The following is a 13,458-nucleotide window of genomic DNA, read 5'->3' as shown; positions in this document are numbered from 1 at the left end:
TTCTGTTATATCAGTAAACATATATGCAAAAATGCTAGATTCAAAAAGCTACAACTATAACCCAATTCACGTATTATACTGTATGAGTGTACAGATGTCTGAATGCAACTGGCATTCAGAGGCATCTTGCCTCTTAGGCTGGAGGTGGCCTACAGCCACCAGACTAGTAGCTATTGATAGATCTGTCCTCCATGGTTTTGTCCAAGCCCCTTTTAAAGCCATCTAGGCTAGTGGCCATCACCACATTCCATGGCAGAGAATTCCATAGATTAATTATGCACTATGTGAAAAACTACTTCCTTTTGTTGGTGCTAAATTTCCTGGCCTTCATTTTTCACGGGATGATCCCTGGTTCTAATGTTGTGAGAGAGGGAGAAACTTTTTATCTCTGTCCACTCTCTCTACTCCATTCATAATTTCATACACCTCTCTCATGTTTCCCCACAGTCGCTTCCCCCCCCCCCAAACTTAGGAGTCCCAGAGCTTCATAAGGAAGATGCTCCAGGCCCCTGATCATCCTGGTTGCCCTCTTGTGCACCTTTTCCAGTTCTACAATATTTTTCTTAGGATGCGGTGACCAGAACTATAAATATTCTGTCCTATAATTCTCTATAAACTTTGAATATTTTAGAAGATTACAGCTTGCTTTGGTGGAACCTAATATCTTAATGCAATAAGAATTTTATTGGTTTTTAAAATTCAACTTATTCATTGCTTTTCAGCTGAATACACTCTCAAAGTGATTTACACAAAATAAGAAAACTATATGTATTACTCATATTTATAACATTCTTCTTCACCAGTCTCAGGTGAAGCTGGCTGTTAAAATAGCCAGGGAGATCCTGTCATCCTTGCTCCCCTAGGAGGTGTTAGGGAACCACCTGCAGCCTCTTTACCATATTCAGGTGGACTGTCTGGTAGCTAAATAGTCAAATCAAGGATAATTTTTTAGATTTTCATTTCTGTGCAATTAATAGTCTCACTGCATGTAACAGAAAATGAACTTATTCTGACTACTAGTATCCGTCCCCTTGCAATAATCAAGTTCTATAATCAATTGACTCATACGAACTATAATTCTTTCAATCTGAAACATGTCTATCATATAATTCCACAATCTTTTTACAATGAATGAATGCATGAAGTATATATTTTGGCCAATTTTCCGTTGTGTGGGAACAAGATAGGAAGAAAAGCTACCCAGGTTTTTCTCCTACTTTGCTTCCACGCAACTGAAAATTGGGAGCACTCACAGCTCCCAAACCCGAGTTGAACAGTTTTTCACTGTATTAATGACCTCACTGAGGCTATTCACACACATGTGCAAAACCGGGCTAAGGGAGCCCAGCCCGGTTTGGTACGCGTGTATGAACTGCTGGCAAACCCGCCAAAGTAGCTTCCCTCTAAAATGAGGTTAAGGGAGTGAGCGCTCCCTTAACCTCATTTATTTGATCGTGTGTCGGCTGCGGGGGCGGGGATCAGATAACCAGAATCAGAGCTTGGTTATCTATCCTGGTTAAATGCAGTTTAACCACAGCAGTTGACCAGGATTACCCAGGAAATCTGCCTTCTCACAACCAACTCTGCAAGAATCAGCAATCGTGGTTAGCTCTTTAACCAGGATCACCGTGATTGTAAGAACACAGTCTTTGTTTTTAAGGGGCTACAAGACTTCACCACCACCCCCGCCAAATCTATAGAGTACTATTTTCTACCCTTTCCATTTGATATGTTTGTTTTTCAAACACATGGCTTGCATGGAGGCATTGGGGGACAATAAGCAAGACAATCATTTTCACACTGCTAACTCTTTATTTTAAATTGTGTCATCAACAGAGTCTCTAGTCTTAAAATTTCTGGAACTAAAGGTCTAGGTCAAGTTTTATGGGGCTTGTAGGACCCACAATGTTCTTGTTAAGTAAACGTCAGAGGCTATGACCTTTTACTCTATAAGTACATGGGAGGATATGAATGCACAAGACCCTTGAGATACTAATTGCCTTGTGGGACTGTGATTTCCAGACCTCCCCTAAAACATTTCCAAATTTTACCACACAGTGTATTTCATTTTCACTGGAAAATATAGCTTATTTGACCACTCAAGACCTCATGTTATCCACAGTCATGGCCACGATTATGCAACATACCCCTAACTGGCCAGCCAATAAGAATTATGTTTGTCACCAAGGGCCCTTCTCTCTTTAGGTAGCTGAGTAAGTGATAGGTTCCTGCTCATTTCTTGGCATCTGTGTGTAACATTTGTCTCCTGTAATAAAAGTTCATCCTGTGCAGAGGAGACAACATGTGACCTGTTGCCATTTTAAGTCCTCAAAACAGGATTTAACTGGTACCGGGTGTTTTCTGCTCTCTGAAGTGTGGGATTGTACCAGAGCCTTCATATGGTGGAAAGAAGGAACTTCTCTTGGATTTGAATTGGTAATCTGGAGGGAAGGGGTGCTTTAGTCCACTTTTTGAATGGTCTTTTGCAAAATACCATCCCTAACCTCAAGCACTGAACTGATGTGTTGTAAAACCAAAAGTAAAATTATTTTTATTTAGAACAATCCAAATCAGTGCAACTGAAATAGGGGGAAATGTGTGTATTAAATTTAAACTGTACATGCTCTCAGCTGATTAGTACAAAAACAGTACCTTGAAAATGAAATATTCCTGGGGGTGGGGGTAGGGGTGGAGAAAGAAAGAAAGAGAAATTGTAAGGGCAACTGAATAATAGAGCCTAATTGCATAGAAGCCTTTCAAGGATTTGATGAAAAAAGATCTGCCGCTTTCCAAATAATGAAATGTTGTACACTTTGTTTCTTACCAGCTTTGCTCCCCTTTAAGCATTTCCAGCAGTTCACACTGTGGCACCACATGCATACTACTTGCTGGAGACACAAGTCAGAAGAGGAGCTTAATATCTTTAAGACTTGTTTATTCAGGATGAAGTTTCAGCTTTTGCACATCTGTGCTGAATTAGTTTCCTGAGCTTTCTTTCTTTCCTTTTTTTTTTTTGAAAACCAGGGACAGCATTGCCAAAAGAACAAGTTTATTCTACTTCAGCTTCTCATTAAGGTTGCAGCCATGATTTCAGCTAAAGCAGGACAGGTCATGACTACCCAGTGGTGTGCTGGTAGGGAGCTGAAGTCTCCAATTTACAGTCTGCTACATCTGTGCAATTACCAGGACCACCAGCAGTGAGAGAAAATATTAATCCCTAGACTTCTTTGGCCCCGGTCAAGATATTAACATGTCTATCTCAGGCCAGGCATCTATGGCTTAAAAGGCTCCATGTGTTGTGAATGCTGAGGATAGAATGGTACACCTACTGTTATGCCTTTCCCCTAGTACACCCCCCCCACCTTGTCTGAGAGAGAGTCTCAACCTTTGTCAACTGCGTATGCTTAATCGTGTAAGCTGGCGAACTACATCCATGCCTTAGGACAGCTGATTGGGCAGATGAACTCATCTGGTGCAATCTGCATTTACACATTGTACTTTGAATATGGGTGTGCACAGAACCGGTTTCCGTGGTTTGGTTCTACTTAGAACCAAATTCAAACTGAATTACCAGTTTGGGAACCAGTTTGTAACTGTTGGGAACTTTTGTTGAAGTTGGGTCAGTATGAATACGATGTGACGAATTAATATTCATCGTATTCGTACTGACCCAGAAAAAACTCAAAAATTTCTTTTAAATTCCCCGATTGTTTTGTGGGTTGGTGGTAGGTAGCACCCATCATGCTCTACTGCCCAACTTGCTTTGGTGTCCCTAGGCACTACCCATGGGGAACAAATGGGATGGTTTGATTTCCTCATTATTTCCTTTGGGCAAAACAGTGTGCACTGCCACACAAGTGAAACACACACATACCACAGTACAAAAAAAGGGGAATCTCATCCCCAACACAGAATACAGCACAAAACACATTCCAAAAAAGTGGCCCAGAATCTTTTTAACTGACCCAGAATCTTCCAACCACAGTGCCAAGTGCCTGCGCTGCATCATTAGAACAAGTTGCTCTCCCATACACTGACACACTCTATTGCAATAGCAGCAGCACCCATTGCAAGCATAGCCATAAGCTGAGCCCAACAAGAAGAAGAAGAACTTCTTCAGCCACATTTTGACTGAGTGAGTACACCTTGCAATGCAGATTGCAGACAAAGCAGACCACCAGAGCAGTGAGTGGAGCACAAGTTAATTAATCTCAAGGACAGACATGGAGTTCATCTCACAGCAATCACCAAGAAAATATTATACACACTAGAAAGAGCTGAGCTCCAGTGCCCATTTTTCACCACAACACCATCTCACAGACCACACCTCAGCAAGTCTCAAGGAAGGAAGGCAACCAAGTTCTGCCTTTTTCAATCGGAGATCCAGCAGAACTAGATAGTCTGTCATCAGTCATAGCAGCAGCAATAGCACAGCAAACAGTGATGAGAAAAAGAAAACAAATAGTTACTTGATAAGAAGTAACTATCTCTTCTCTTTTTGTCTGGGAGGGATAAGTTCACCTCAGAATTGGCTGGACCCTGGCTGTGCTGACAGCCTGCCTGGCTGACACATGCCAGGACACCAGTCCACACTCATCATGGGCCACATGTGTGCATGTCTGCTTGAGGGGGAAAGTTAATACAAAAAAATCTAGCCTGCCTGCCTGCTCCACCATGGTCGATTGGTGCTGGGCCCCAGTCCATCATCATCATGGGCCTAGGTGTGTGCTTGCATGTGTGTCTGCACCCACTGCACAACTGGCAACATCCCCTGCTTGCGAGCAGGAACGCTTATCTTGCTGCCACTAGTTGGGGGAACACCAAGTGGCCTAGCACTGCCAGCAGCAACAAGGACCCCCCAGGAGATTATGTTGCAAGTGCCTCCTCATCGTCAACATCCCAAGATGTGTAGGACCCTTATCCCTGCTGACCTGTGTCCTAGAGTGGGTGCAGGCAGCATGTGTAGGGTCACCTTGGCAGACCTCAAAGTGGCCCCACACCACGCTGATGTCAGTCCTGGACCATTTTGGTAGTGGTCGTACTACTGGAGCTGCTGGTTCCTGCTAGGGGCTACCATCACCACCCTCAGTCTGAGGCCGAGAAGGTCCAGGAACAACTGGAATTACTTCCTCTTGATCTTCCTCAGCCTCCAGACTGGCGGCGGGGGTCGGTGGGGTCGGTCGCACCACCAACGGGCATTGTTGATGATGGTGAGAGGAATCTGGCTAGGCTAGCAGCCATCAACACCTCCTCCTCCACTCCCGGCAAGGGAAGAGCTTCGTCCCTGACCCTATTTTTAAAATACATTTTGAAACTCGTTCCTTTTGCTCCCTCCTCCCCAGCCATTGAGGGCAGAGTTGCCCTGACAACACTTGATTTTGAATAACAACAAGCCAACCAGAGCAAAGAAGATCACAAGCCAATCAGAAGACAGTGGCAGAAAAACAATCAGAAAGGGAGAAAACTAATAAAAACACCAGACAAAATGGCTGCTATAGACATTCAAACCATTGAACTGGATCTGATCTGGTTTGATTGTGGATCAGTCGCCCTTTTTTTTTTTTTTTTTTGGCAGGTCCAGTTCACAGTGGCCCAGTTTGAATCTAACGCAGTTCTTTTCGAATCTGTTTGACACACCCTCCCTTTTGAATGTGGTACTACTATAGGCCACTTTTGCTTGTGCATCTGTGGTGTAGAGACATTCTCAAGTGTCCACAAAAGCCACAGGGAATTTGTAGAGGATTCATCCCTCCAGTAAATGAGCAAGACTGAAAAAAGACTGATGCTATAGTCAGAAAGAGGCCTTGTCTGTAAATAACTATTAGAGGCCATCTGTGGCAAATTAATTGTTTTCTGCCAAAGAAGGAGATGTTTAGACTCATATGTTTATATTCACTCCACATGCAAACACAGGCCCTGGCTCATTGCCTGTATTTGAAGAGAGTCCAGCAACTAGATAAACCATCAGCTGTGCAGCACTTGTGTTCTTCAGGGCTTACATATGATTCTGGAACAGGTTAGCTCATAAAACCTAGACAGCCTTGGTCAAGCCCCAGGCTTGATATTAATTTCCTTTTGGGGAGATGTGGTAAATGCAAATAAGCTGTGTATGCTCCCTCCAAAGTCATACAGTTTGTAAGCCCACACTACCTAGATTCTGTAACTTACAGAATCAAATTCACAGTCAAAAACTATTTTCTACCCAGGTTCATGAACTCTGTATTCTCCCAATTTTCAGTTGTGTGGAAGCAAGTTAGGAGGGAAACCTGGATAGAAGTGATTGTGCAGAAGCAAGGTAGGAGGGAAAGCTACCCAGGTTTTTCTCTTGCCTTGCTTCTATGCTTCCAAAATTGGGAGCACACAGGTCTCCCAAAGAGCAGTTTTGATTGTGTGAATTACCTCACTGTATGTTGAAGAACTGCCCATTCATTTCCCCTGTTCTTCTCTCACACCTGCTTCCTAAAACCTACCTCTTCTTAGGAACCCTTCAAACGCATTTGATTTCTGTCCCCCTCCCCACTTGTGAGTCCTACCTTCCAAGACCAGGAAACGTAGCTTTCTGCAGCTAGTCTTGCCTTCACCTTTTGTCTGCTGACCTTCAGACAAACTCTCACATTTCCGCTATTGCAAACTAGATGCTATATTTCCTTCTAACTGAATCTACAAAAGCACTCCTTGCTCTCATAAGTGCCCTCTAAGGCAGGAGTGTCAAACTGCAGCCCACCCCACCCCCAGCTGTTGTTGGCCTACAACTCCCATCATCCCCAGTGGCCATAATCCAGGGATGATGGGAGTTGTAGGCCAACAATAGCTGGAGGGCTACAGTTTGCCATGCCTGCTTTGCCTCATCCCATGGGGTTCTAGAATTGTCAAACAGGAACACCCAGTGGTTACAGAATTCGGATACTTGGGTTTATGTAATCATAAAATAGACAACCATAGGTAATCAATAAGTCAACTCCTGTTCTTAAAGAATACTTTTTTCTTGAAGCACCTACAAGAGATATCTACCTTTCTATCTCTCTCAACTTACAAGGAAGGGGATAGATGTAAATTGCCTGCTTCCCCCACTGGTTTTCTTAAAACCACTTTCTTCTTCTACTAGACAATCTTGTATTTGCATGGTGACTATATACTCTTCACAGCTAGGCAGCATCTTTGGGGGGAAATTTCCCAACCAATGCATGACAATCTAAATGTTTCCTTTCAGCATTCTTAGTTCTCATTCTAGTGAAACACGTTTCATTCATTCTAGTGGAACACTTGACTGAAGGCTGTTTTCTTGTTTTGCTTAATTATGGTATTAGAAATAATTCCTTCATGTCTTTTTGTTTCAGCCAGATTTTACCAGTTTGTAAACTTTACAGTTTGTAAACTTTACAAAGGTCTTAAGGGAGGAAAAATGAAGTTGGAGAGGATATGTTTTTGCATATATTTGGCATGCTGCCATGCTTAGAGTAGTATTATTGGCTGTTTTAGAAATGGATTTACATGAAGGCAATTTTCTGATGATTACACACACACACACACACCATAGCTACTGACTAGAACAAAAAAGTGGGGAAGAAGCAAAGCAATGTATTTTATTACTTAGTATAAAAACAGTGAAGTAATGAATAAAATCCAAAAATTGTAAAGCTGGAGTTCAAATATATCTAGCTGGGTAATGTGACAAAGAACAATTTAAACTCCCCCCCCCTTTTTGAAGAGGTTTGACATTTAGAGTTGATTTCGCAGCCTCATTTTGATTAAACTGCCTTTTAAGGGCTTGGAGTTATAAGAAACCAGGCAACCAAGCTCATAATGATATTGACAGCATTACTGTCAAGCCTAGAACACTCCCTCTAGATACGGCACAAGAAATATTTTAAAGTGCTTGGTACAAGGGTCATTGGGTCATGCTTCCAACTAGGGGTGTAGCTAGGGGAGAGGGGGCCTATGTTCACCCCTCTCTACGGCAGCTCCGCAGAGTGAGGGAAATAATGAAGAAAATAGGGAGGGGGGAGCTGGGGGCCCCTCAGGAACTTGGGGGCCTGGGTTCTTTGAACCCATCCTCTCAATTATAGCTATACTCCTGCTTCCAACAACAAACTTCAGTGCAGAACTAGCACCAGAAAAGCAGATGTAAGTATGTCTTACATATGCTTTGTTTGCCAAAAATTTATAAAACTGTGGCTCCTTCTTGTAAAGGCTATTTCACACATTATGAGAATGTTCACTCAGCAAAGGGGTAGCAGACAATCCTGGCTCCCTGCTAAAAGTGCCTGTTTGATACATTTTTGTAACTCTATGTGATAGGTATATACTTGAGGTTTCTCAAGTGTATCTCTGTAATATAATGTGGAGCAGCAAATGTGCTCAGTCTTCCAACTCTGGATTCCATTAATAAGTATACCAGACTAAATTTCTTCACTAACTGTGTAGTGTGCGCGTGTGTGCACACATGCACACACACACACACACCATGTGTGTGGTTTTGAATGTGTACTTATGGCTATGCAGATGTGACACATGCATAGCCATATACACACATTCAAAACCACATACCCTGACTCGTGTACCTTCCCTACACTAAAGATAGAGTGTGCCGTCAAGTCAATTTCTACTCCTGGCTCCCACAGAGCCCTGTGGTTTTTTATGGTAGAATTCAGGAGGGGTTTACCATTGCCTCCTCCCATGCAGTATGAGATGATGCCTTTCAGCATCTTCCTATAATTGCTGCCTGATATCGTACCAGCGAGGATTTGAACTGGCAACCTTCCTATGTCTAATCTGAGGTAACAGCCCAGTAGCTGTCAAGGAATTTTGACTCCCTCTCAATGATCCTAGAGGAATCTCAACCAAAGTAGGCCTGTTGCCTGTGAAAATGCAACATTATATGAGAATGTTTATACATTAGAATAGTAAAACAGCGTTTGACAGATATTGAATTGCAAAATAACTGGGCCTCTTTGACAGAATTCTATAAAGGAGTAAGAACTGGATGGGATCTTTCACCAGCAAATTATTTGTCCCATATTACACTCAGCAAATTCTGGTGGGCATTATTCTTTCTTCAATATAATACAATAACAAGGTGTCATCAGTAGCTAGGAGATCAGTTTCCTTTCCTAGTAAAACCCTATTCAAGTATTTGCTATCTGGGTACAGTGTACCTAGGGACAGAGGAGACATGCATGTCCTGACTAGCTTTGCTCCCCCACCCCTGACGTGCACCAGGACCTTCCATATCTATGCCCCTTTTTCTTCCTGCGTACAACATTTGTCTGGAGTTTTTCCCTATGATTAGAAATTCTGGGCAGTGTGTGTGTGTGTGTGTGTGTGTGTGTGTGTGTGTGTGTGTGACAAATGCTGCACTTGGGAAGAGTGGGGAATGTGATATTGGAACACATTGGTGAAGGAGCATGGGACTACGTAGCATGTTCATATCTCCTCTATTTGGATGCATTGTAGCCAGGTAGACAATGAGGTCATTTGTACAATCAAAAACTGTGATCTACCTGGGTTTGGAGGCTGTGTGTGCCCCCAATGTTTGGTAGTATGGAAGCAAAGTAAGAGGAAAACCTTGGTAGTAGTGATTGAGTAGAAGTAAGGCAGGAGGAAAAGCTACCCGAATTTTCCTCCTACCTTGCTTCCACACAATCACTTCTACCCTGGTTTTCCTCTTACCTTGCTTCCACACAACTGAAAATTGAGAGCACTCACAGCTCCCTAACCCAGGTAGAACACAGTTTTTGATTGTGCAAATAACCTCATTATCTGAAGAGAGATTGACTATCCATGTGTTCTATTTAGTTTTCATCATTCACAAGTGCAGGAAAGAGAACTTGGTTAGCTCCAAACACTTCTGGCCATTGGATAGGGAAGTGGTAACAACGAACAGCTCTTTTCAGATTTGGCTGATACTCCATTTGCATGCTTGATCCAAATGTCAAGAATTGTTCATGATGTAGGGACAATGTTACAAGACCATTTTACTTTGTCTGATGAGTGGGGTGGGTGGGATCTTTAGGGTGATTCTTTCCTTTCAAAAATGATAGTGACAAGTGACACAAATTTGGCTAGCATTTTCAGAGCTCTGAGTTGATCAGAAGGTAGGCTAGGGCTTGATGGATCAGTTTAGGAGCGGTTGTGCCTGTTGCATCAGTGCCTTCTATTTTTGGTTACACCTGAAGCTTATACACTGCTATGTCTGAGGAGCAGTTGTTCAGCAAGAGGTATAATAATACCAAGAACAGCCACCCCTTAAAAAAATTTTTTTTAATTCTGTTGCTTTAGTTTTTAGGCAATATGCAGTAGATAAGATCTTCAAATGAAAGCAGCTAGACCAGTTTTTCTAATGGGCTTGTCATAAATGCCTGTAGGCTAAGGTGTAGTATAACAGATATTACGATGATTTTCATAGTGTAGCACTTACAACAGTAGGAGGTTTCTCCCTGACTTAATATTACATACCAAGGTATACTTATAAAATAGTCTAAGAGGTTGGGGATGGGTAAACTTGGCTTGGGAATGCTGTCTGTCTAAATACTGATAAGCGTTCTCTTCTTCATATGGATGCAATGATAGGGCAATTACCAGGGCCACTCAAGTGTCATTCAGCTCTTTATTTGAGCAAAATATAGTTTTTTGGGAGGAAATTGTAGATTTCACAGAAGCTTCTCGGATTCAACAAAGCAAGTGCAGGAACTCCAGCCAATGGATGCAATGGAATGTGAGTGCATACAATTCATGCACCTATAATATAGGGTTGGGAGAGGCAACAGTAACAAATGCAGCAAGGCGGATATGTTGCCCTTCTCAAATTAATCTTGCGCTGATGGTGTGAAGCGAGAATGGATCTAAAAGGCAGGCCAGCTCATGAGTACCACAGTACTATGTTTCTTCCTCCACTCCCCAACCCCATCTAGCTGATCACTAGAATACAGCTGTGGGAACTTCTTTCAAGAGGTCTGTAAAGACATAGGCCAACATTGAGACTAAGGAAATGCTGGTGCAGTGAAGTTGTTCTCATGCTACAGGGGTGAGGCAACTTTCATCAGTCTCCTACCGCTCTGAAGCCCACCGTTACTCCTGAAAATATGTCCCCAAGAGCTGCATGACTCTCAGGGACATATTTTCAAGAGTCACAGTGAGCTTCAGAGGGAAGAGGAGATGGATGAAAATTTCCTCTCCCGCATAGCACCAGTACTTTGTTAGTCTGGATGTCAGCCATTGATTTCTAGATCCCCAGAAAGCTAAAATGCAGATATCTCAACCAGACAGATAGTTGTCTAAAAGTTTCACAGTGGGGTTGACATGTAGATCTGACAGATCATAAAGAAGTATTTTATTGGATATACTAACTGAAGAAGAAATTATGTATGGAATTTAAAGTGGCTTGTGATCCTGTCTACGTTTCAGGAGTTGGTGGGTGGGTGGGGGGAACGAAAAACAGACACCCAGCTCTTGATGCTGTATGGAGTTCTATCTTACTTCTTATATGACTATATTGATGATTTTTTTGTTTAAAGCACATATTATTCAGAAATATGTCCATCTTCCAAGGAAACGGTTAAAATGAACAATTCAAACCCATTAATAATAATAATAATAATAATAATAATAATAATAATTATTATTATTATTATTATTATTATTATTAAAAATATTTATACCATTTATAACATATTTATAATGCAATGATATCTCAATCAATGGGAATGCTTATCATTGTATGGAAAGGACCTGCCACATACCTTATGGAGTGTCCAATTGCTGTCCAGTGACCAATGGAGTGTCCACTGGTTGTCCAGCTGGTTGTCCAGTGACCAACCAGTTTGAAAAATATAATATTCTGCTATATTTCTTGACAAATGTTCAATTACTATTACATGCGATAAAATGGTACTTTCATGCTTTTGGAGGGCCTGCATATTTTTCTTCTAAATAAGAATTTTGATTTTGTTTTAAATAAAAATTACAGATCATAATAGGAGAGTTTTATCGGATCTACTGCTTGAAGGAGAAGTCCCGATCATTCATCCAGAACCCATATGTGGCAGCTCTGTACAAGCAAGTGGGTTGTTTTGCCTTTGGATGTGCCATCAGCCAGTCCTTCACAGACATCGCCAAAGTGTCTGTTGGACGCTTGAGACCCAATTTCATTGAGGTTTGTGGCGTGAATTTTTCAGCGATCAACTGTTCTAAAGGTTATATCGAAAATTATCAGTGTCTTAATCCATCGGAAAAAGAAGTCCAGGAAGCCAGGTGAGAATTTTCTTTCCAGCAGAAATAGAATGGTTTGACTTGAGTCAAAATGATGCTCTTATTGCATTCACAGTCCTACAGGAACTGTCCAAAATAACTAGATAATCTGACATCATGAAAATTGTGAATCTTAATAATCTAGGATTATACAGGCGAACCCTGATATCCATGGGAGTTATATTCTCTGCTACAACTGAGTCATTAGGTCAATGGCACTCGGCAGGGAGGGAGGGTTAGGATCCTGTAGGCTGCAAAAACAGTGAAAAATGGTGAAAAGGGGGGAGTGCCCTGAAAAGGAGGGAGTGCCCTACCATGCTCTGCCGGTCTCCAGGTATTCAGCAGTGCTCCCCAAAAGTCCCAAATCCATTTTTTTGTGGAAACAAAACTTTTTTTGATTAAACGAGCCACAAATGGCTCTTCTCCTCAAGGCTCCCAGAAGCTACCTTAGATTTAATCAAACCCACGGATATGTGGAATTTGCCCCTTGTAAGCCTCCCTCCCCACAGCGTATGCTAAGGTCAGGTGTCAATAACCCAACCGCGGATACACGAAATAATAGATATTGGATCCGCAAATGGCGAGGTTCACCTGTATTGACATATAATAAAGTTGGATGTATTGGTGCTAGCATGTCTCTATTATAGTTATCAAATTTTTTCCTTTTATTAAAAAAAACCTATAGATTGACATGATATTTGGAAAATAACATGCATCTTGTATTCTTACACTCAAGTGAGAGTATATTTATCAATGTGTTAGTTTGGCACAGTGACTAATAGACTGAGTTATGAATTGGGAAGTCCTCAATTCAAATCTCACATTTGCCATGAACTCACTTGGTGGCCTTTGCTGTCAATGTCAGCCTTCCACCTGCAATAATGAGATAATATTGAGTTATCTTGCACGGTTATTGTAAGGATTACAACAATATAATGTATGTTAAGTGCTTTAACTATTCAAAAGTGCTATAGAAATACTGCTGTTCTAATTCTTATGGAATTCATATGGAAATGAACTCTAATTAACATACAAATCAACGGTAAAGTCAGAAGACCTTACTGCTTTTCCTTTTAGTCTTATCTTCACACTAGAATTCTTGTTTTCAAGTCAAATGCAGAGTCCCCTCTCCCTGTCTCACTGCAGGCCCTGAATGTAATCATAGTAAAGTTGGAAATCTGTAAGGTGTGTTTTAAAGAAACAATTTTTCAG

The 13,458-nt window shown here is 41.7% G+C and overlaps 1 protein-coding gene across 1 annotated transcript in view; it reads left to right on the top strand.

The window, feature by feature from the left end:
* Positions 1 to 13,458, top strand: part of PLPP3 (phospholipid phosphatase 3) — a 95,026-nt gene that overhangs the window by 53,254 nt on the left and 28,314 nt on the right. The window contains exon 3 of the mRNA XM_053249410.1: positions 11,966 to 12,249. Within this exon, the coding sequence (XP_053105385.1) occupies positions 11,966 to 12,249 (284 nt within the window). The remainder of the gene's footprint in view (positions 1 to 11,965; positions 12,250 to 13,458) is intronic.

This window comes from Hemicordylus capensis, chromosome 4, assembly GCF_027244095.1.
Source record: "Hemicordylus capensis ecotype Gifberg chromosome 4, rHemCap1.1.pri, whole genome shotgun sequence".
NCBI classification, from domain to species: domain Eukaryota; kingdom Metazoa; phylum Chordata; class Lepidosauria; order Squamata; family Cordylidae; genus Hemicordylus; species Hemicordylus capensis.
This window is presented reverse-complemented; position numbering and strand designations above follow the sequence as displayed.